General features: G+C 40.8%; 1 protein-coding gene across 1 annotated transcript in view; it reads right to left on the minus strand.

Moving 5' to 3' along the window:
- Positions 1-25,836, minus strand: part of dnah5l (dynein, axonemal, heavy chain 5 like) — a 206,928-nt gene that overhangs the window by 7,558 nt on the left and 173,534 nt on the right. Inside the window, exons 91-95 of the mRNA XM_049565752.1 lie at positions 21,959-22,080; positions 19,747-19,897; positions 15,799-15,998; positions 15,478-15,666; positions 15,263-15,395 (exon numbers count right to left, since the gene is read on the minus strand). Coding sequence (XP_049421709.1) covers positions 15,263-15,395; positions 15,478-15,666; positions 15,799-15,998; positions 19,747-19,897; positions 21,959-22,080 — 795 coding nt within the window. The remainder of the gene's footprint in view (positions 1-15,262; positions 15,396-15,477; positions 15,667-15,798; positions 15,999-19,746; positions 19,898-21,958; positions 22,081-25,836) is intronic.

A 25,836-nucleotide genomic window follows, 5' to 3' on the forward strand; every position in this document is an offset into this window, starting at 1 on the left:
TTGGCGCGATTTGTACTAAGGCAGTCCGACCTGTGTCATATAACCTATGCTGCACAGCTTGAATTTCCAAGTGTAACAACTGTGCATGTGTGCATGTTTAGGTGCAGAGGTGCAGAAGAAAAGACCAGAAGGCAAATAATGTGTTTTTATGTTTTCTGCAGGAAGGCTATGTGTTTTTTTTGGTCAAGTTATACATTTTGTTGTTTCTGTTTAGTCACTCCACCCCACGCTCTGTGTTCCTTTGTCCACTGGGAGGTACTGTTTTCTTCTTGTATACAGGTTTTCTCTGGTTTTTAGGAGATTTGTTGTAAAATTGATTGTAGGCCAAATGTTTTCTTGTGAAATTTTAAAGCTCTTGATTCGTGATGTGAAAAATGAGTTAGATGCATATTGTAATGTAACACACAAAAAAAAGAATGTATATGTATTTTGAGAAACTGAGAAAAAAATCTGGACAGTGCTGTTTGGGGTTGCTGGGGGTGCAGAGGTGCAGAAGAAAAGATCAGAAGGCAAATAATGTGTTTTTATGTCTTCTGCAGGAGCGAATAAATGCAGGAAAAAGTTAATTGAGTCATCCTCCTTCGTGTCCCATTCACACACTCGTTACACTCCACTTCCTTGGATCTCATAGCTCTACTGAAGAAAAGATCAACCTCTAACACTAGAATACAGCCATGGTTAATTGAAAACATTCAAATCTGTAAAAGGGAATGCAGAAAAGCTGAACACAGAGAGAACACAGTCAGGTTCTCTTTGCTGTTATTAAAGAGCAACTACTCATCTACAATAGGATGGTGAAAAATGCAAGATCTCACTACTACTCTGATCTTATTTCCGCCAATCGACACAACCCCAGATCTTTATTCAAGACTGTTGACCAGTTACTAAACCCAGCCTATCCTTCTGCTCCTGCAGACTCTGATGGTGACGGTGAGAACTTTCTATTGTACTTTGCTGGTAAGGTGGAGTCAGTCAGATTTGGTATCACCCCAAATGCAACCTTTTTGGATGTTGATCACCGGCACCATGATTCCCTGAGCTCCTTTTCCCTCATTACTCTGCCAGAGCTCCTAAAAACCATGTCACACATGAAAGTTTCAACCGCCCCTCTTTACATAATTCCAACAGAATTTTTATTTGAAGTGACTCATTGTATGGGGCCCTATTTGCTTTCCATAGTTAACAGTTCACTTTTTACTGGTTGTGTCCCAGATTACTTTAAGACTGCTTGTGTCAAACCGGTCCTTAGTAAACCTGGGCTGGATCCCACCATCTCAGAAAACTATCGCCCAATCTCTAAACTGCCTTTCATTTCCAAGATTCTATAAAAAAATGTCTCAAAGCAGCTGCTTGCTGCTGTGGATAATAACTGCATATTTGCTAAGTTTCAATCTGGTTTCCGCCAATGTCACTGCACTGAGACAATGACCTCCTAATGAATGCTGACGTAGGCATGTGCTCAAATCTTGTGCTGCTCGACTTGAGTCCAGCCTTTGGCACAATTGATCATGCCATTCTTTGAGACAGACTGAGGCACTGGGTGGGTGTATCTGGTACTGCCCTAAACTGGTTTGTGTCATACTTGTCAGACAGGAAGCTTTGTGTGTCCATTAATAATGTCATGTCATCCATTTCCCATATCAAGTAAAGTGTGCCTCAAGGGTCAATCCTTGGTCCTATCCTGTTTTCATTATACATGCTCCCCTTGGGTGATGTCATCCTTGACATGGTGTGTCTTTCACTCTTACGCGGATGACACTCAGCTGTACCTCCCTCTTAAACCAACTGAACTCAGCATGCTGAGCTCCCTACAGGACTGTCTGCGTGATATCAAAACTTGGATGTTTTCCAAATTTTCTTCAGCTCAATTCTAATAAAACAGAAATTCTTGAAATTGGGTCACAACATATCACAAAACAAATACTGCCATCTATTGGTCACCTGTCACAACACATACAGCCTGCTGCAAGAAGTCTTGGTGTCACATTTGATAGTAGTCTATGCTTTGAACAAAATTAGATTAGACTTTATTGTCCCAGAGGGATATTTGACTTCACAGTCTGTTCAAAACAACACATAGGAACTAGGGGTGCAACAGTACAGGTACCCCACAGTACGGTACCTTGGTTTTTGGGCCACGGTTTCGGTACGTGTTTTGTGCGCAAAGAGAACAATTTTTTCCCCCCAAAATTATCTCTTTATTTTGCTTGACTTTGCACTTGACATGCTGCTGTGTTGTGCTCCAGCCAATTCAAGTGCTGGAATTTATTATTTACGAAAGATGGCGGTGCCCGTGTCGGCTGCAGCTGCTCTGGCTTGTGATAGCATCGGTGATTTAATGGCAAATAACCCAGTCAACCCGTTTAGGTTCATGGTGAATCTACAGCGTAGTTACTCCGGACTAATATACGACCGCCACACATTACTAGTTCTAGGTGAATCCTGCAGTTTAGAACCTGTAGATGCAACCACTCTGGACCTTCTATGTAGCCTAGGATTGCTACGCTGGCTTCAACTAGTGGCCTTAGAAGCAGCGGGACCTTGCTTCAGTGGAGTCCGCCAGCAGGGGAGACGGAGACGGTGTGACAGAAAGCGGAAGTGGGGACATCGAGCGGGGCTAACAGCTAAGCTAAAGGCTAAGTCATGTCGAATGCCGCTTCCCTCCATTATGCTGTCTAACGTCCGCTCATTGGAGAATAAACTGGACTACCTGAAACTGGATCTAACAACCAAATGGGAGATAAGAGACTGCTGCGCCATTATTCTTACGGAGACATGGCTGAATCCATCCGTACCAGATGACGCTGTTAGCTTGGCTAACAACATTCTGGATGGATAGGAGCAGCTCTCTCACTGGTAAATCCAGGGGTGGTAGTGTCTGCATATACACTAACAACAACTGCTGTAACAACGGGGAGATAATCTCTAGTCACTGCTCCCCTTATGTAGAACAATGCCCCCCCCCACACACACACGCACACACACTTTTGACCCTTACCAGTTCGCTTACCTAACCCTAACCCTAACCACCCATCACCGTAACCTGCACTTACTTGTCAACTGGCCATCACTTCACTCCCGTAGACTGATCCACTGGTATCACTTCATCTACAAGACCATCACTGAACACCCCTTCATATCTTGGCTCACTACTCCATATCAGCAACATCAACCGTAACCTACACTCCAGCAGTTACAATAATCTGGTCATTCCAAAAGCCTGTACCTCCTTTGGCCGTCAATCATTTCAATTTGCTGCCGCTACTGACTGGAATCATCTGCAGCAAAAGCTTAAACTTAACACATTCATCCCATTCTCCAATTTCCAAAACACACTTCCAACAATAATCTGTGATCGTTGCATGTTTTTAAATCCTCTGGACCAGCGGTACCACTTTTAGCTCATACTTTTGTTATGTGTTGTGTGTTTTTTTATATAGTGTGTCCGATTGATTGTTTCACTGTGATTTAATGTGTCTGACTCTCTGTGCTGCTTCTTGCCCAGGTCGTCATCGTAAACGAGAAACTGTTCTCAACTGACTCACCTGGTTAAATAAAAGTAAAATAAAATAAAAAAATAAAACCGCTCCACAGAGGACACCATCTCCTCTACACTCCACCAGAGCCTAGAACATCTGGAAGGGAAGAACAAACGTGCGGATGCTGTTTCTGGATTTTAGCTCTGCATTTAACACCAACATCCCACAGCATCTGGTGAGCAAACTGACCCCCCTTGGATTCAACACACCCCTCTGCAACTGGCTGCTCGACTTCCTCACCAACAGACCTCAGTCTGTACAGGTGGGCACCAGCGTCTCCAGTGTCATCTCCATGAGCACTGGCTCCTCTCAGGGCTGCGTCCTGAGTCCGCTGCTGTTCACCCTGATGACTCAAGACTGCTGTGCCAGGTTCACTACTAACCACATTGTGAAGTACGCTGACGACACAAAAGTAGTGGGCCTTATCCAGGATGACAGTGACCTGGCCTACAGGGAGGAGGTGAAACATCTGGTGGACTGGTGTAAACGCAACAATCTGGCCCTGAATGTCGACAAAACCAAGGAGATCATCGTCGACTTAAGGAGGAGCCAGCCCAGTCATACACCACTCCTCATCAACGACACAGCAGTGGAGATAGTCAGCAGCACTAAGTTCCTGGGGGTACAGATAACGGACCATCTGACCTGGTCCCACCACACCGGAGCTCTTGCAAAGAGAGCCCAGCAGCGCATGCACTTCCTGTGGCGGATGAGAAGAGCACACCTCCCCCCTACAATTCTCACCACTTTTTACAGAGGCACTATAGAGAACATACTAACCAGTTGCATCTCTGTCTGGTCAGGAGCCTGCAAAACCTCTGACTGGAAGTCCCTGCAGAGGGGGGTGAGGACAGTGGAGAAAATAATTGGGACTTCACTTCCTCCCATCCAGGATATTGCAGAAAAACGCTGCAGAGACCCTTCCCACCCCCACCACGGACTGTACATGCTGCTGGCCTCTGGGAAGAGGTTCCGCAGCCTTCGGACCAGAACAGCAAGACTCACCAACGGCTTCTTCCCACAAGCCATAAGACTGTTGAACTCAAAATAAAAAATCCCCCCATCCACCCTCACTCACCCACACACACCCACTCAGGGCCTAGCCTACATGCAATATACATGTGCAATATATTTAAACATATTTTTAAAATATATTCTTAATTTATTTTTGTACATTTTTATATACAGTATATCTTATACTTTGAACTATTTTATTTTATTTTATTTTATTTTATTTTTTTAACACCTGCTGCTGTATCACTGCACTATCCAAGCTGGAGTAACAAATTTTTGTTCTGATGTGCATTGTAAGGTGTGTATCTGTCTATCTTCTGTCTCTCAACTCCCTGCTTGCCTTTGCCATGGCTCTTTATGTTTGTTTTTCCCGCTTCTTTTCTGTGTGAAGCGAGCGTCACTTTCCCCGGCTCCAGTTACAACAGTGTGAGGGGGTGAGTGGGCGGAGCCACAACAGTGATTGGACATTAACTCGCGGGGAGGGCTTTTGTGCAGCAGGCTGACTCGGCCGTTCTCTTTATACATCCATGGACTTGGCCTGTGGATAGGCACACACACACAGTGGCCTGTAAAGCATCAATGCAAAATTAATTGCAAAACCGAAAACCTGCGGTCCATAAGGGCGTATTGATCCGTGCAAGGCGGACCGAACGGTTCAATATTTTACCAAGGACTGTTGCATCCCTTATAGGAACAATACATTAAAAAAAACACAATATAAGAGACAATGAACAGAATCTCCAGACCAAACCTCACGGCACCAACAACACATCAGCGAGGCAGTTTGTTCAATGCCGCAATAGCTAAGTGGACAAAACTCCTGCTAAAGCGAACCTTCCCCCATTTTAAAGTTCTATAACGCTGGTTCGATGGCAAAAGTTCAAAGTAGCGATAGAGGGGATAATCAGTGTCATTTGCTATTGTAAGTGCATGGTGTATTATGGCTTTGTCATTCATGTCAGAAAGTTGGGGTGTGGAGGGACCAATGACCTTGGAAGCAATATGTGTAATACTGTAGTTTGTTTTTGTTAACTAAGGTCACGAGATTGAAAAAGCATGGTAAGCAGTACAACAGGATATAGGTTGCATAATACTTTTGTAGAGTAACAGCAGAAGATGAGGGGCAGCAGACAATTATCTGAGCTTACGGATGACAGAGTCTTTGCTGAGATCGTGCATGCACAGAAGTAATATGCTGGTCACACTGTCACTAAACTTGTCCAATCATGCTTTTATCACCTCATAAACACTGCTACAATAAAATATATTTTAACATTGAGAGACACAGAAACTGTTACATATGATCTTATCTCTTCATGTCTTGATTATTGCAACAGCCTTTTTTCGTGTCTTAAAAGTCAAATTTAATGCTTTTTAAGACCTTTTCAAGACCTCAACAAATATAATTTAAGACCCAAAAATGCCAAAACAATTTCTTTGGTAGAAAATACACAATTTATTGCCTCCTACATTGGAAAACAAAACTTAACTTTTCACATTCTTTATCAATAATGTGCTATGTGCAAAGTTGAAAGGAATAATGTACATAACTGTTTGAAAAACAACATAAATACTATCACATGACTTAACGAGAGAAACCAATGAACAGAGAGGTCCATTGTTTTGTAACATCTTAAATTCTCCTCAAGACATGTAGCGTAGCTCTGTCACTCTCTTCTCAATTTCACGGTCTAGGTCCACCAACTCCCCTCTCTTGTCCTTGCATCTTTTTCTCATGGAGTTGGATTTAGTGATGAGTTCTGCCATCTTGGTCCCTGCTGTATTCTCAGCCTTCTCTGCAAGGCTATCTGCATCCTTCTCTAGAGTTTCGCACACACTTGAGATTATTCTTTTCTTGCGTAGCTCTTCAAGCTCATCTTCAGGCCTTTTTCTCTTGTCCATCTGTTTTGTCTTTTCCTTTTTCTTCCTGTCATCTTACAAGTAGATCCTGTACCGGTTGCGTGCAGTTGCACACTCATTTAGCAGCTCTTTAGTTAGTGACACCACTCCACCACACATCCTCACGTAGTCCAAGATTAGTCTCTGTGAGACTATAATCATAGTCATAGTCGATAGTTCATATTGCACATCTCCACCTCCTTGTTTAAGGAGAATCCACGCTCCACAGTAGCTTGTCCATGGGACAGAAGCAGCAGCTTTTCCACAAAGCTCCAAAGTTCTGCATATTCATTCATGGCCTTATGCAGGAAGCTGTCAACCCACCATTTTCCATCCAACGCACTGAAGGCCATGAATTCCTCTCCTCTGGCCTCACTGAAGAAGAACTTCTGAAATTGTTGTGCAGTCTCATCACCTGTATTTAGATAAAGACAAGCACATTTGTAATATTTTCCAGTTAAAATTATATTTTGTGGAAATCAGAAAAGATTTATTTATCAGTATACTCTGGAAAATGAATCTCAGATTTCCAACTATATTTCAATTATTATTTCTAAACATATATTAGGCCTACAGATATTTGTTATAACTCATACTAGGATATATTTCCAATGATAAAATACAATTAAAATGATGAACTGCAAAATAACAGGCTAGTTTAACTTCTACATCTAAACTATGGCAATTTGCTGATTTAAAATAACCCCTAAACTGACACAAATTAGACCACAAATCCCCATCTTTTAAGATTTTTGCTATTAGATGTTTTATTACAAAAAGTGTATGAATCCCATGACCAAAACAGACATACATTCTGTCACTGTGTTATCTATAAATAATTTTAGTGAAAATAAATGATTCCCCTTTTTGCTGGGGACCCCCTGGGAAGCCCCTCAAGGACCCCGGAACCCACTTGTAAAACCACTGATTTAAAGAAGGTGCCCAAAGACTCCCTTTGCTAAACACTAGGCATACTGTTCACATGTCTTATGTCAATGCATATTATCCACTGTGACTCCTCCTGACAACTTCTTGTCCTGCACAAAGTTCATGATGAGGGCCTTCATTTTTTGTAGGCATATGTCTGGTTCATTGTGCATCTTTTGGGAGTCCAGGCACATCATATTTCAGACAGTGGGGTACTTCAGTGGGCACTTTAATAGAATGTTCTGAGAAATTTTTGACAGAGCACTTTGGCTGTCTCGCATGAACAGTAACACATGGCAGAACCCCCGCAAAGTAGGCGGACCAGACTCTGTCTCTACGTCCACCTTGAAGCACTGCACCGACCTGCTATCTCTTGTGTTCACCCACATCTTCAACACCTCACTGTAGACATGCCATGTGCCAGCCTGCTTCAAGACCTCCACCACCATTCTTGTCCCTAAAAAGCCAAGGACCACAAGACTTAATGACTACAGACCCATTGCCCTGACCTCTGTGGTAATGAAGTCCTTTGAGCATCTTGTGTTGTCACACCTCAAGGCCATCACCGATCCAATCCTGGACCACCTGCAGTTCGCCTACAGAGCCAACAGGTCTGTAGACAACACTGTCAACATGGCCCTCCACTTCACCCTCAAGCATCTGGACTCCCCAGGAACCTATGCCAGGATCCTGTTTGTGGACTTCAGCTCTGCTTTCAATACAATCATCCCGGCTCTGCTACAGGACAAGCTCTCCCAGCTGATTGTGCCTGACTCCACCTGCAGGTGGATCACTGACTTCCTGTCTGACAGGAGGCAGCACGTGAAGCTGGGGAGACATGTTTCTGACACCTGGACTATCAACACTGGATCCCCCCATGGCTGTGTTCTTTCTCCTCTGCTTTTCTCTCTGTACACCAACAGCTGCACCTCCAGTCATCAGTCCGTCAAGCTCCTGAAGTTCGCGGACAACACCGCCCTCATCGGACTCACCTCTGATGGGGATGAGTCCGCGTACAGGTGGGAGATTGACCAGCTGGTGATCTGGTGCAGGCTGAAAAACCTGGAGCTCAACGCTCTTAAGACAGTGGAGATGGTTGTAGACTTCAGGAAGAACCCAGCCCCGCCCACCTCACCACCCTGTATGACTCCGCTTCCTGGGGACCTCCATCACCCAGGACCTCAAGTGGGAGCTGAACATCAGCTCCCTAATAACGAAAGCACATCAGAGGATGTACTTCCCGCGGCAGCTGAAGAAGTTCAACCTGCCAAAGACAATGATGGTGCACTTCTACTCTGCCATCATTGAGTCCATCCTCACCTCCTCCACCACCATCTGGTACACTGCTGCCACTGCCAAGGACAAAAGCAGACTGCAGCGTATCATTCGCTCCGCCGAGAAGGTGATTGGCTGCAATCTGCCCTCCCTCCAGGACCTGTATGCTTCCAGGACTCCGAGGCGTGCAGGAAAGATTGAGGCTGATCCCTCCCACCCTGGACACAAACTCTTCGAGACTCTCCCCTCAGGCAGGAGGCTGCGGTCCATCAGGACCAAAACCTCACGCCACAAAACAGTTTCTTTCCATCTGCAGCTGGCCTCATCAATAGGACCAGAGACCCTCACCTACTATGCCCCCACCCTCCCTGTAACACACAGTCGGACATCTCTTCATCATCTTGGTCATTCACCTGTCATACACTGCATTCTGTTGATTTTGCACATCTGTACTTTGCACAACTGTTATTTGCACACAACCCAATTCATGTTTACAGTGTACATATTTTTTATATTCTATCATTATTGTTATTTGCATTCAGATTTTATATTTAACTGTTAATAGTATTTACTTTTTATATGTATGCTTCTAATTACTCTACATTTTTTATATATTTTATATTCTTTAATATGCACCAATACACCAAGCCAAATTCCTTGTATGTGAAAGCCTACTAGGCAATAAAACCAATTCTGATTCTGATAACACATCACACTCTCTTTCACCACTCTGACTGCCTGACATTCCCTGACAAAAGCTATGTGTAACTTACACTACACCACATTTGACAAATCCAGTTAATATGTCAACTGCTTGATGTCTAAACAATTACAGTTTTTCTTGATTGCTTTGATGCAGCAGTCAACTCAAACTCCACATTTTCAAAACAGTTAACACACAGGCCGAAACAGTGGCACTCATGGTCAAAATGAACAAATCATTTTGTTTGCAAAAGGCTCTAACCGTGCCAAAACATTTAAAATATGCAACAAAAGCAAATGTTGCCGTCAAACAACACAACTTGCAAACAAGTGTATGAGCTCTTCCAATCAACCATTACACAGTGGACAGCAAAATACAAAATACAGCACTCAGTGCGAATCAGTGCACCATTGCTTGTCATTGTAGCCTATTACTGTACGTAGCTTTCATGCCAGTGCCATTTGTTGTCAAAAATGACTGAAAACTGAAATACTGTAAGTACTACACAAAATACATGTAAACCAAAATAAAATCTATTAGAGTATAAGAAATTAAGAAAATAAAAATAAAATCTATTACAGTAAAGTATAAAAATCTATTACTGTAGAGTATAAGAAATAGCCACTATTGATACTCAGTCTCTTCTGTCTTAGACCTCTTCCATCCATGTTGGCAAAGAACAACACAGACGCTGCACCTTTTAAGGCCTGCAGACTGATTGCTAATTGAAGATTTGTGTGAAGGAGTGTCAAACAGGTGCTTCAGTGATTTCATACTGATGTAGGTAATTTCTAATAGTTAGGAACAGATGGTTTCTGTTTGGTTACCAAAGCTAAAACAATGGAATCTGGACTGCTTGAATGACATCCGTGTTAACTGTTCTGCAAAAGGGTGGGGAAAATGTGTCAATCCAATGAGAAAGGGTTAACACATTTGCAAGAGGTGTCTTGTGCTCTGCTGAAATGATGATGAAAACCGATGTGATGATGTGATGTGATGATGAAAACCGAGTGGATCCCAGTTTCTTTAAGCAGGTCAAAGCAATCAAGAAAAACTGTAATCTAATCTCTTAATCAAGAAAAACTGTAATCTGATCTCTTAAATTTTCAACATAATTACTTCACTAGTCAAGTGACTGCAGCTGCTATAGCACAGTGCTGAAATCATCTAAGATTATAAATGTTACCTTAAGGGCAGCTGTGGCTCCGATGCCAATGTCCACTTGCTTTGGGGTAATCCAAAGCCTTTGGTCTGTCACATCACGCTTGACCAGCTTTACTGGGGAAACATCAACCTCAAAGTCTCGCTTTATGAAGCGTCTGAGAAGGCTCTGAAAACAGAATAGTGGGGGGTATTCCAGGTAGGAGGCTCAACAAACTCTGAGTCTAATCCTCAACTCTGAGTTGACTTACCCTGAGATGGGAAACTCTGAGTATCCGGTTCCAGAAAAGCTGATTTGAATTAGTTCAATCAACTCTGAGTAGGTTCACCTTGAATTAATTGCTTGCATAACCATAATAAAAAGCTATCATCAATGGAGCCCTGATACCTCGATTCACCATGGCAACCTGAGAGAAAAAGCAATCAACTTATTTTACACCTGTGATACTGGAGGTGCTCATGAATGCCTACAATGAATATGAGCATATATTTTGTAAAAAAAGGTAACACCGCTAAAGCTGCCAAGGAGAGAGAGGCGGCATGGGAGAAAATTACTGTCAACGCGTAAGTTTGAATACACTAGTCCATTAATTTAACATTTAACCACACTTAATTAAAATCGTAGCATGCAGGTAAAAAAAAAAAAAAGTACTGTTCAACGGTACTGTTCAAACAGATATTCATTGGGGAACGATAGCACATCTAAACAGGGTCTAAAGATCCCTTCCCGGCGTAAGCATTAATTCTGCCTCGATATCAATCGGATTTCATTCATACGAACAACCCACGTGTGTCTGACAGCTTGCTTCAGGCTCGGCAGCAGGGAGGAGACAGGGTGAACTCAGGGTTTCTTAAAGAAAACCTGCCAGCGAGCAGGTTAGGTTCACAGAGTCAGTTGCCATGGTGATTGACTCAAAGTTTGACTTACCTCTTTTTCTGGAACTAAAAACCCAGCGTTTCCCTCATTTCAGGGTTAACATACTCAGAGTTTTCACTAAACCCGCTTTCTGGAATACCCCCCAGGCATAATAATAATTGTTATTATAATGAAAATTGGATAAAGTATTACAGTATTTAGCATACATACTACAAACATCAACATGCTGAAAACTCTTTACTTTGTTTTAGTGTTCATATCCTCTGTAAATAATGGTGCTTGAATGACTAAACCATTAATACATTTTTAGTAGTCATTAGGCCTACCCTGATTAGATCCTCCAAATCTCTGCCGAGGAAGGGAATCACCGGGGCATCTGTCTGGTACTTGGTGAGAAATGACTTAAAACTTCTGGAGACACTCATGAAGAAGTGCAACTTTGCCAGGATAATGGAATCCATCCGGGCGTCTGTGATGGTGTCATATGACAACGACCTTGGATTAGGAAGCTTCTTGGCTTTGACCTGATCCACATCGGTGACAATATATGGCCAAATTTCAATGGCTCTCTCCACTGCTGGGAGGTTTTCCAGCCAACGATGTCCACAAAATTGCAGAGGAAATGTATCACACTTGGTCACTAACACAAAGTCTTCCCTCCTTGCAGGTGCACAATGAAACAGGTAGTGCAGAGTTGTGCATTGTGTGAAGGCCACAACTCCCAGTTATTTGTAGTTGGGCTCACACTGCTCTCTGTGTTCATCTTGTAAGAGTTCAACAAACTTCTAATTAACACTGGGCCCATCAATTGACAGTGAGAGCATGTTGTTCAAATTGAGCTCCTTTGTACCTTCCTGCACATTTGGAAAAAACAGAGGAAATGATCAATTCAATATGCCAAGTAATCCACATTAGGTTAAGGGATGGTTCCATTAGTGTAATAATAATGATAATAATAATATTAATACTAATAATAATGGTTGTGCTTATATAGCAGAGAGAGAGAGAGAGAGAGAGAGAGAGAGAGGGAGAGAGAGATCAAAAACATCCATCAAACCCCCTGACAATTTAATTGTAATAATCGCAATTATTCTTTTGTTATTATTTGTTATTCTAATGATTTCTTGCTTATATATACATACACACATACAGATACAAAATCACACACAACAATAAAACGCGAACATACACAAACACGCACAATTATTAACATAAATCATTATATAATTGGTATATGGGACAGTAAACCTAGGGTAAACACTGAATCATTAGGTTTACGGCTTGGGGGGTGGGGGACAAACGTGCAACGATGTAGAGACAGAAATGAAATGCCATCGCATAAATAAGATAAATAGCATAAGGCTATTTAGTTTGTTTCATAAAAAGACAAGGTCTAGACCTGTTCTGTGGGAAAGGTGACCTTATATGACCTCTGTTGTGATTTGGAAAATAAAATTAAATAACCAAATTAGATTTATCCCTAGGGTAGCTTTGCTGTAGTTCAACTTCTTCCAATGTGAGGTAACTGGTAGTTTGCAAAGCTATGCTATGCGAGGGTCCTAAGGACAGAGGGATGTCGTATGCTGTAAAGCCTTGTGAGGTAAACTGTGATTTGTGATATTGGGCTTTATAAATAAAATTGAGTGATTGATTGATTGAAAGTAGCTTCCCCAGCACTGCTTGTTGCTAAAGTACCAGCCAACTGCTGCTAATTGTAGCTGCCGTTTGCTAGTTAGCTCTGTTAGCCATGTATCTAGTGGTCCACTGCTGACTCTGCCCAGATAGGGAGCACTGAGCGGGTCCATGTCATTGGTCCGACAGCCCATTGGTTCGACATCCCATTAGTCCGACTGTCCGCGGTGCTGAATGGCTCGCGGCGGGCGTATGGTGTGCCGCGACCGGCTCTGGGTCAGCTGGGAAAGGCTTGAGGCAGAGCAGGCTCACGGCTTATGTGTTTGCCACTTTCTTTTTCATTTTAACCCACACCATGATCTTTTCCTGCCTAAACCTAACCAGACCTTAACCACAGGTCATCATGATGATTTCGGAACGGACTTCGGAACAATGAGTTTAATATGGTCGGAACAATGGGATGTCGAACCAATGGGCTGTCGGACCAATGCGCAGTTCCTGCACTGAGCACCGGGGGAGTGTTGGTGTTTATACCGCTAGCACAGGGGCTTTGGACTGCACTAACGATACTCAATTTTACACCACAAATAGTATGAATAGTATGCAATTTCACTTACACTGAAATGTCCCAACATGTCCTCGGCTCTGGAGTGACCCATGAACTCCGACCCATGGTAGAGGGAGATGACATGGTGTGTGCCGGTCTCATCATCAGTAGTCCAAAACCGCAAATGAAGGTCCATTTGTTTGCTCTTTGTTGATTTATTCATGCTTTCGTCAAACATGATAACATATGGCCTCTCACTAACGCTGTGCGAAAGCTCCTTCTTGATGAATGAAGCGATGCCATATTTGGCGACATGTGCCCTTTTATTTTCACCACAGGTGAATGCCTTTGCAAGCTGCGAATTGGGGAACATGGCAGCAAAGATGCCACTTATGTCCTTGTTAAATTTAAATGAATTGTGCCTCATCACAGTGTGGAGAACCTACAGTATCTCTGCCTTTTGGGTGTCTGGTGGTGAAATGAAGCTTTTCATAGCCGAATGGGAGGTGACGAGGGAGTCTGAACTTGTAATGTTAGGCCATGATGCAAACAATGCAGGGATTAGCCTGTCCCCACTATGGCTAGCTGCTGCCATGTACCACTGGTGCTTTCTTTCATATGCGACTCGATGGCTTTGAGCCCCATGGTCCCTAAAGAAAAAGTCTTTTTTTTTAACTTGATGTTAAATTTACACTTCCCCATCTTTGCATCTTTGACTGCAACCGCGAAATGGCGACACGCAGCCTGACGTCAACGTCTGTAGCTGTCGTACCGTAAAACTGATGTTCATGGCGGAGTCTCTCATTGACAACACCGTCTTTGTACTAAGTTAATCAAAAAATACATGCTATTAGATGTTTTACAGTGGGCCACTGTGCCTTCCCATCGGCCTTAAACCCACTGTCTGAAAATTTAATACCTACAGCAAATTCACGGTAAATTCAAGACAATTTAAAACCTTAATTTCCCGGATTATAATTTCTGACATTTTAAGACTTTTTAAGGACCTGCAGAAACCCTGTTAATCAAAAAACCTTACAACGACTTCAGATTGTACAGAACTCAGGTAAAAGGGTCTTAACCAAAACCAAGAAGCACGACCACATCACACCAGTTTTAGCCACTTTACATTGGCTCCCTGTTTGTTCGATCGATTTTAAAATCTCATTAATTACTTTTAAGGCTCTTCATGGCCTGGCTCCAGACTACATTTCAGACCTGTTAGTCCCGTATGAACTTTTACATAGTTTGAGATCCTTGGGCAAGAGTTCTTCTGCTTATCCCAGAGTCTAGGCTGAAAGCCAAAGGGGACAGAGCTTTTGCAGTGAGGGCCCTGAGGCTCTGGAATGACCTGCCAGAGGATATAAGGCTGTCTGAGTCACTGGCTTTGTTTGAGTCTCTCCTAAAAACATACTTCTATTGTAAAGCATATCCTGACTTCCTCTGAGCTGTCTGTCTATTTTATTGCTATCTTACTGATTTTAATGACTTTTTATTATCTTGATTTTAACTGTGGCCTTATTTTATCTTTTACTAGTTGACATTTTATGACATGTTATTTGTTTTAATCTTCTTGTGTTTTAATTGTGTTTAGTTTCATTGTACAGCACTTTGTAATTGGGTTTTCAAAGGTGCTATATAAATAAAGTTTATTATTATTGTTATTAAGTGTGTGTGCTGTGACAGACCGTCGATGGCCAGTTTGAGGTCAGTGAGCGTGCTCCGTACACTGCTGATGACTCGCTGCATACGGTCTACTTCCTGCCGCAGGAAGATGTTCATGGGCTGCAGTGGACCCATCTTCTGCAGCTGACCTTTGACCTTTAAAACACACTCAGAGTTACTCAACATTTCTACAGAGGAACTGATGACACAGGTGTGTGCACCTGGCTTGAACACACACCTCGTGCGGGACGTAGTCAGGTGGGAGCTTCTCCAGCATCTCACTGGCCAGTCTCTGTACGCTGGCCTCCCTGGTCTCCCCGGCCCCACCACCACTATCCTTTGGTTGTATGTTGATGATGGTGCTGAGGGTCTCATTGGCCAGGTTGGTCTGGTAGGTGATGTCAGCGTTGGGATGGAGCCCAAAAACCTGCAAACATGAAGACAGAGGTTTAATGATGAAGCTGCTGGTTGGTCTGTGGGTAATAAAATGCGTTTCTTGGACATTCAGGCTTTGTGTTTTCAGTGCTGCACTTGTCTGTGTGTCTGAGCATGCTCTGACCTCAGGGGAATCGACCAGCGGCAGAGCCTCGATGTGCTGCAGCACATCCTGGACCGTCTTGGCCTTGCCAGGGATGCTGTAGCCTTTATAAAAGCAGAACTTGTCGCTGAAGGTGTTCTCGCTGAACCAGACACGAGTGAAGGTGTTGAGGAGACGTTTGTCTAAGTCATCTGTCACCCGGCCGCCATACTGGACCTCACCTGGGTATGGACATAATGACACAGAGACAGGTGAGTTTTAAATTACAATAACCCCTTCATGGTTGTATGCTTCCGTGAACCAGCCAAGTTACACTTCACATTCATGTCTGTCCAGACTCATATATAGCCATGACAGCTGACTATGTTTCAAACATGGATGTTGCTGTAAAAAACATGGACGCTTCACACACACAGAAGACCGATACAGTCAGCACTGTTTCAAGATTAGTGTCACCAATTTAGTATCTGGCCAAATGTCTCCCCTTCTGTTCCTGAGATATGATACTGAGTGATGACAAGAAAAGTGTTTTATGCAGAACATTATGATGTCACAGCGAAGTTGACCTTTTGGATAAAAATGTCATCACTTCATTATTTTATCCTGTTAGACAATTGTTTGACATTTTGTCATAATTAGGGGCTGGGCAGCCTAAGCTGCCAGGACCCTATTGTTATCCTGCATGTTCTTCTTTTTCTTTCTTCTTCTTCCAAGGAAATCATACTTCCCATGTGCGAAAAATCACCAAACTTTGCACAAAGGTCCAGTCTCATGCCAGATTGCCTCAGCTGCAAAAACAGGCCAATAGTCCTGATGGTGGCGCTACAGCAAGCTTCTAAAGTTACAAATTTTGAAAATTCACAACAAATCAACCATATGTGCTACAGATTTGCAACTTTCACCAAAATGTAGCCCCAATACTGAAGAAACTTTTGTACATTTAAACCTATTGCAGATTATGAAGTTCATCACTCTTTTGCTCAATTGACACCAAACTTACTACAGAGCATCTTCAGACTGTCCTACACAAACGATCCACACAGATTTTTGATTTATTGAAAATTGAGCCTACAAGTGCATCAAAATGTTTGACTGTAAACGGTATTGTAAACATATACTTGCAATTCTTGCTAAATACATTTTCAATGTTCATTAAAATGACAAAATTTTGGAGTCATGGCAGATGATGTTTGGAAAATATCAGAATTTTATCTCAAAAACTGAATTTTTTTACAGCATTTTGAATTTCACCGTCATGCTAACAATTGGAGTCAATGCAAAAATGGCATTTTTAAACATCAGTTTTTCACTTATGGAGCCAATAAATCATTGCTAAAAACAAATTACCAACATCTCCATGCTGTCTAGATGCAATCTGTGTATTTTCGGATTTTTGTCTTAATAACTGAATTTTTGACAGCCGTTTGAAATCTGCCTTTACACACTAACAGCTGCTGTCTTGCACACAGGTGACTGGCTTAGTCAATTTGTGAACTACATGTGACATTTCTGTTTGTCAATTAGCTCAGTGATACAGGATGGTTCTTGGTGTTAAAGACTGTGATTTCAAGCCTCAGGTCGTGCAACATTTCCATATGAGAAATCTACCCAAACTTTTCATAAAGGTCCAGTCCCATGCCAGATGTCCTCAACTGGAAACACAAGACAATAGTCCTGATGGTGGCGCTACAGCAAGCCTCTAAATTTCAAACTTTGAAAATTCATAACAAATCAACCATATGTGCTACAGCTTTGGAACTTTCACTTTGAAATTTGCTACTGTCTGGCACCCTGATGCTTGGCTTAGTCAATTTGTGAAGCCACACTTGAACTGTCACTTGCCAATTGGCTCAGTGAGATAGAAGACGGACCTCAGTCTCAGAAGTTGTGAGTTCAAGCCTCAGCTAAGGCAGAATGGACATTCTAATGTGAAAGTCCTATGTTCAGGCATCATGCTATGTGGATTAGGGACTACTAAGGTTAAAATAATTATGATCCAGGCAGTTTTGCAGAGAGACAAATACTCTTTATCAACACTTTTCCCTGTTATCCCTTGTCTCTTTTCCCTGTTTATTTGGCTTAGCTATCAGTCAATTTGCAGTCTATCCAATAGCTACTTTTACATTTTAAAAAATGTTTTCATCTTTGTCACCATGGATAATGTTTAGCTTTAAGCTAGATCAGGCCGGTTTGTTCATAATTGCTAGCAGTTAATGTTATTCTTACTTTCTTGTTCTTGAGTTTTTTTCTTTCCTTTGTATATTATGAGTCTGATCACTTCAGCCACTCATCCACAATTTGAAGGGCATGCCATAATTATATGATGTAACTTGTATGTTGTGATATGCTTTGTTTTAGTGTGTGTGTTGCTCTGAATTGCCTAATGTTGCCTAAAATTGCCTGGCCCCGACCATTGATGCACAGCAGCTATAATTAGCATATGAATTCTTGAGTTATGGTCAAAAACATATTGTGTAAGGTCACAGTGACCTTGACCTTGACCTTTGACCTGTCACCACCAAATTGTAATCGGTTGATTCTTTTCTTTTTTTTAAAGATTTTTTTGTGTAATTTTTTTCCTTCATATGTGGGAAAGCTAAGAGAGACAGGAAAGGTGGGAGAAAGAGGAAGGATGACATGCAGCAAGGGGCCATGGGCTGGCGAGGAGCCGTGGGCTGCCGCTGCAGAGGACTCTATATGGGGCGCACACTACCAGATGACCACGAGATCACCCCATAATTGGTTCATTCTTGAGTCCAAGTGGATGTTTTTGCCAAATTTGAAAAAAATTTCTCAAGGTGTTCCTGAGATAACATGTTAGCTAGTTGGCTATGTAGGCCCATTCTTGCAAACTAACTAACTGTGAACTGTGACTTGTTTCTCGAGCAGTATAAGAGGATGTTTGTGCCACACAAGTTCCCTGCTACTCTTTAGACTTTGGTAATTGGACCTGCATTTGTATTGCGACTTTCTAGTCATCCGACCACTCAAAGCGCTTTTTACACTACAAGTGACATTCACCTATTCACACACACATTCATACACTGGTGGCCAAAGCAACCATACAAAGTGCCACCTGCTACTCAGTTTTTAGTACTCTCACACACCGATGGAAGCATCAGCGGGAGCAATTTGGGGTTCAGTATCTTGCTCAAGGATAATTCAACATGCAGACTGGAGAAACCGGGGTTCGAACTGCTGATCTTCCAATTGGTGGATGACCCGCTCTACCTCTGAGCCCTTCACGAAAACGAGATGGATGGGGTCATGACCTTTTACCTATAACCACCAAAGTCTAATCTCTTTATTGTTAAGTTCAAGTTGACTTTTGTGCCAAATTTGAGGAAATTCCCCTCAAGGCCTTTTTGAATTATCACTTTTATGAGAATGAGACAGGCGCAAGGTCATGGTGACATTTTACAACCAAAATCTTATTGAGACCAAGTAGATGTTTCTGCCAAATTTAAGGAAATTACCTCAAGTTTTTCTTGAGATATCACATTCACAAGAATGAGATGCATCAGGTCAAAATGACCTTGATCTTTGACCACCAAAACCTAATCAGTTCATCCTCAAGTCAAAGTGGACATTTATGCCAAATTTGAGGAAATTCCCTCAAGGCCTCCTTGAGATCTCGCGTTTATGACAATGGGATGGACGGATGGATAAGCTGAAAACATAATTCCTCTGGCCACGACTTTTGCCGGCACAGACACAACTGATCTAATAAATAAATCAATGATTTGATGTTTGAGCAGCTCTAACAGAGGAAGTCAGAGGTTTACTGCTTTCTTCTTTGTGTCTTCTTGTGTTGTATCTTATGCTGTAGTATCATATCTTGCTTTGTCACATCCTGTCATGTTGTAACTTTTTAAATATCCTGTCTTTTATCTTGTGTCATCATGTAATCAGATGGACGTAACCTTATCTGGTTCACAACTGGTAGGATAAAGAGCAGAGTAGACTGACCCAGCATGTAGCGCAGGCAGCTCCAGTTGACTCCTCTCTTTGAGTCCAGGTTGTCCAGGTGGTTCTGCACAAACTGCATGCTGGACGTGAAATCTGCCTGATTGAACTCATAGGGAATGTTCCAGCCGAGAGGACCAAACTTACGACGCTCCTGACAGGAAGACAAAGAAGGAGAAAAGTAATGACAGAGGAAAAGAGTATGAGAGGGCAGTATTACCAAATCATATAAACAACTGTTCTTCCTTCTAGGAAAACATTCCTTTACTTAATTTGTACGAGAATCAATTTGCAGAGACCTTCTCTCATCAATGATTTCTATCTTTTTTTGGTCAAAAGTAAATTATCATTTTATGGTGTTTTAAAGGTCTAGTGTGTAGGATGTAGGGGGCATATCAGCAGAAATATAATTTAATAAAACAGGTATGTTTTCTTAAGTGCAGAGGTCTTCAACATTTTTCAGGCCAAGGACCCCCAAACTGATGGAGAGATGGAGCAGGGACCCCCTACTATATATATTATATATTATATATTAAATTGTGTTTTATATTATCTGGGCCTAGTATCATGTATAAACACACCTTGTTCTTGTGCATTAAGCTATTCAGATGATACACAGGTTCATATATTCATGTTTTCATTTTAAACATGTGCAGGGTACAGTGAGTAGGGTGGCCTTGCCACTGCCATTTATAAACATATCTCATCAGCTGATACCAACGCCAAAATCAACACCGTCTGTCAATTGCATGATAATCAAGCATGCAAGCTATTCAAATTGACGTTTCTATTTTAAACATAAATGTGCAAACAAAAGTGAGTGATGGCCTATTAGTGCTACTGCCATGCATAAACATACCTGTTATTTTCCATACAATATTAAACTATTAAAATAATGGACAGATTCATGGTTGTTTTTTTTTTTAACATACTTGTAAGGGGACAGTGAATCCTCAAGCCATCTGTGGATGGCACTTATAGGCCTACTCTCACATTAGTGAGATGTCTGACCCTGATGAGTCGCAGACAACTTATCTATCCTTAGATGGATGGAGGTTGTCAGGCACTGGGTCTATCCATGTCTTGTCTCTGCCCCAGGAGTCAGCCTCAGAAAAGTAGTTTCCCCTATATGCAACTAGCAGCAGGGCGCTGCCGCTGCTGATTATTTTTCGTCTTAGCTCTTTATAAACTACTGTTATATCATTTGGTGCTGTGGACGGTTCATATGCAGGACAGGTCTATACCTTGTCCTTTCATTAAACAAACGAAATAGCCCTATGTTATTTATCGTATTTACACGACGGCATGTCATTTCTGTCTCTACATGGTCGCATGTTTACAATTCTCCTCTGCTCTCTGTATGGGGCCAAACCCCCTTGTTAATGCGTATCTAAAGACATTATAATTTGTGGAAAAAATTGTGGGGAAAAAATTAAAAAATATAAAAAAAATTGTCTAATCAACCAAAAATGTCCCCTAGGGGTCGCGGACCCCCTGTTGAAGACCTCTGCTTTAGTGTATAATCACCAGAAAATAAGAATCTTTGTGTTTTCAAAATCTTACAATGAGCCGTTTATATCTACATAGGGAGCAGGTCCTCATCTACAAAGATGCCATGTTGCACTGCCATGTGTGGTAGTCAGGAACAGACAAACCAAACATTGGCTCTAGAAAAGACATTCATGTTTTTACATCAGCCACTGTTGTTGGTGGCCCCTCGTAATGAAAGTGTTGGAAAAACACTGATTTAAAAAAAAAAAAAAAAACATGAACCTGCTTTATTTAGTGTTTTTACTAGTTTAAATCACCTGGTTGGTTTATTATGGAGAGGAAGACACTTTTGTGGATAATTCAGCTCTTGGTAAAAACCTCCTGAACGTCTGGATCAGAAATAAGGTAAGCACAGATTAGCAGGTGCTAGGCTAGCAGCTTGTCTGCAACAGGCCAAACAGCATAGAAGAAACCTTGATTTGCAACATAAAATAAGTGTTTTTATCTTTTTTATCGCCTGGTCTGTTTGTTTTAGAGGAAGGGACCTCTGTGGATAATTCAGCTCCCGATAAAAACCTCCTGAACAATGAACACTGAAGGAATTCTAACCAGGAGAAGTTTCAGCTGGCTGCAATCTGTAACCACTAGATGCCACTAAATCCCCCATAAATCTTACTCACTGTTCGTTTAAAGCTCTGAACAAGAAGATAGACTGTATACAGACCTGCACAGTGGTGTGAAGGAAGGCCAAGGCATAGAGTAGAGGTTTCCACTGAGGCAGGTTGCTGATCTCCAACTGATCCTGAGTGACACTGTTGAAGGTCCTCTTCAGTCCAGCTTTCATCCCTGATGAAGAGGAGGGGCAGAGGATTAACACACTTTTAATTAAAATAAATTATGAATGGATGGATTAATAAGATAAATAAATTAATATTAGGTTTAAGTGGTGTCACAGTATTACAGCAGACAATGGTATTTAGAAATCTCAGCGGTATTATTTACAATACCGTCAAAAATACAGATGCTCTTCTTAATTGTACTCATACAGAGATACTGTTTTAGGGATGTATTGAACATAATGCATATCAGACACCACCAGAGGGCAGTCACTACAAGTGGAACAGGACACCGAGTTGGCGAAAATGGCGACTGCGAGTGGTGGGCATAAATTTAGAGGACTGTACACAACCAGCAAACAATGGCACAGAGGGACTGTGGGATAAAAACAGCACACTTTCACATCTAACCTTGTGAAATAAGGGTTTATTTTGACCAGAGGTAGTGATTGTTGGAACAGTGGACTAACTAAATAGAAGACTAATGAGACCAACTGAGACGTTTTGGTTAGTTTTATTTTATTGCTGTTGAGTTTGAATGAAGTGTGTTTTATAATGTTAATCACCTTGAATACTGTCACACAAATGCTGTCATACAGCGTACATCCTGGTTAAATATTAGAAAAGTATAAAAAAAAAATAGATACCACCCAAGCCTAATTAATATGTAAATGGGACCAGAAACCTAAAATACAGGGGTGGGTAGTAACAAATTTCAAGTAACACATGAGTAAAAAAGTAGTTAAGGAAGGACAAGTACTTTTCATGTTCCTTTTTTAAACTGTACTTCTCCTCTTTACTCGAGTATATTTTTGAACCAGTAATCTACTTTTTACTTCACTACATTTGCCATTTATACAGGGTGTAAAATTAACACCCGCCAAGCATCAATGGCGGGTAAAAAATGAGTTTGGCGAGCAAAACAAAAACACACACCTGCCAGTGGCCAATGGAAAATTTTGAATTGCATGTGGGTTTTTTTGTGCTTTGACCATTTCTGCCAGCTGTGTCCAACTATTAATGATTTTGTTGTTATGACATCAGCTACCTGAACCCCAGGCATTCTATGGTAACTTCTGAGCAAGATGTGGCGACACATTCCTGCCTTGAAGCCACCACTAGAAAAGAGGAAAAACGAAGATGAACATGTTGGACCTGGACATGAAGAACAGGCAGTTAAACAGAGTACAAATGTCGCACGGCGTTCTATTGGAAAATGGAAACTATACAAGGCTGGCCAGCCCCGGTCACGGCTGACCTACGACCCCACACCAACACGATGAGCTGCAGCCTTTGCCGCAAGCACGCCAAAGAAACACAGAGGACAGGGTTGGATTTTACTAAAGTTGGATTTTCATACTAAAAATGTAAGTTAATTATTTTTAGTCAAACAAGGCATGATTTTTTTATTTGACTGGTGAAAAATATGTGTGGCTGGTAAATTTTTGGAGGTCACTAGCCAATGGCAGAGAAGGTAAAAAGTTAATTTTACGCCCTGCATTTATACCTTTGTTACAACCAGTCTGCTCTAAATAGGGTTGAGTTTAGGGGGAAAGCACATGAGTACCACCTCTACTGCAAATGCCAATGACACAGCAAAGCATCAAAAAGGCGTAGTTTAAGGTGTTTTTTAAACTACAGTAGAAAAACACCCTCCTGAGGTTACAATGAATGTGATAAAAATTAAACTGTCTGACAACCTAAGTCAGTGAGGTAAGCCTGCTAGCGTGATGTTAAAGTTACCAGATAGCTAATGTTAGCCTGTTTAATTTTAACAGTAACATTACAGTAAACGAGACAGCAACCAATGTTTGCATTTACAGTGAGTGAGCCGGCGATAACACCACTTTAACTATGAGATATTAAAACTCCTGAAACTCCTCTTCTAAATTCCACCAGCACATTGAAGTTACACATACTGTAGACGAAATGTAGTTAGCTGGCTAATGTTAGCTACCGCTAAGTTAATTTGCCATGTGTATCGTTAATCGTTGATGTTATGATAAGACATTAACTTATCTTGTAGCTAGTAATCTGTTGGCCTTTTGAATTCATTCATCTTTATCAAAAAGGGGTTAGGATTATTCATTAATTTAAAAAAAGTTTTATTAACCAGTGCTCATTTTGCACCAGCCAGCACGCCAAAATATCAAAATGAGTAACTTGTACTCTGAGTAACTGATTAACCCAGTACCTTTTTTACTTTTATTTGAGTAGGTTTCTCAAATGGTAATTTATACTTTTACTTGAGTCATTTTTTTAGGGGAGTAATTATACTTACTTGAGTATAGGTTTTCAGTACTCTACCCTATGGAAGCCCATTGCCGCCACTTGATGGAAAAAAATAAGATCTATTAACTCAAAATAATGACTTACTAAGTCAAAATAATGACTTACTAAATCAAAATAATGAGATACTAAGTCAAAAAAATGACTTGCTAAGTCAAAATAATGAAATACTAAGGCAAAATAATAACTTACTAAATCAAAATAATGAGATACTAAGTCAAAATAATGAGATACTAAGTCAAAAATAATGAGATACTAAGTCAAAAAAATTACTTGCTAAGTCAAAATAATGAGATACTAAGTCAAAAATAATGAGATACTAAGTCAAAATAATGAGACAGTAAGTCAAAATAATGAGATACTAAGTCAAAAATAATGAGATACTAAGTCAAAATAATGACTTGCTAAGTCAAAATAATGAGATACTAAGTCAAAAAAATGACTTAAATAATGACTTACTAAGTCAAAACAATGAGATACTAAGTCAAAAATAATGAAATACTAAGTCAAAATGATGACTTGCTAAGTCAAAATAATGAAATACTAAGGCAAAATAATAACTTACTAAATCAAAATAATGAGATACTAAGTCAAAATAATGAGATACTAAGTCAAAAATAATGAGATACTAAGTCAAAATAATTACTTGCTAAGTCAAAATAATGAGATAGTAAGTCAAAAATAATGAGATACTAAGTCAAAATAATGAGATACTAAGTCAAAAATAATGAGATACTAAGTCAAAATAATTACTTGCTAAGTCAAAATAATGAGATACTAAGTCAAAAATAATGAGATACTAAGTCAAAATAATGAGACAGTAAGTCAAAATAATGAGATACTAAGTCAAAAATAATGAGATACTAAGTCAAAATAATGACTCGCTAAGTCAAAATAATGAGATACTAAGTCAAAAAAATGACTTAAATAATGACTTACTAAGTCAAAACAATGAGATACTAAGTCAAAAATAATGACATACTAAGTCAAAAATAATGAGATACTAAGTCAAAAATAATGACTTGCTGAGTCAAAATAATGAGATAGTAAGTCAAAAATAATGAGATACTAAGTCAAAATAATGAGATACCAAATCCAATAATGAGGTGAATGAGTACAGTTACAGCCTTCGACAATTCATACTGTTCATCTCTCAGTCATGATGGATAACATCATTGAGGGATACTAACTCAAAACAATGACGAAATAACTCATGTACATCTGATATGCCACACACTACACTTAACATAAAGTTAATTATACAACAGTTAGTTCCGACCGAGTAATCTGATTGGACGAGAAGCATTCCGTGAGTGCTGATATAGAGTATAACATCACTGGGACTTGTAACAGTAAAATCACTCCGCTCACACGGACGAGAAGCATTCCGTTATTTTGACTTAGCAAGTCATTATTTTGACTTAGTATCTCATTATTTTGACTTAGCAAGTCATTATTTTGACTTAGCGTCTCATTA

Source organism: Epinephelus fuscoguttatus, linkage group LG21, assembly GCF_011397635.1.
Source record: "Epinephelus fuscoguttatus linkage group LG21, E.fuscoguttatus.final_Chr_v1".
NCBI classification, from domain to species: Eukaryota; Metazoa; Chordata; class Actinopteri; order Perciformes; family Serranidae; genus Epinephelus; species Epinephelus fuscoguttatus.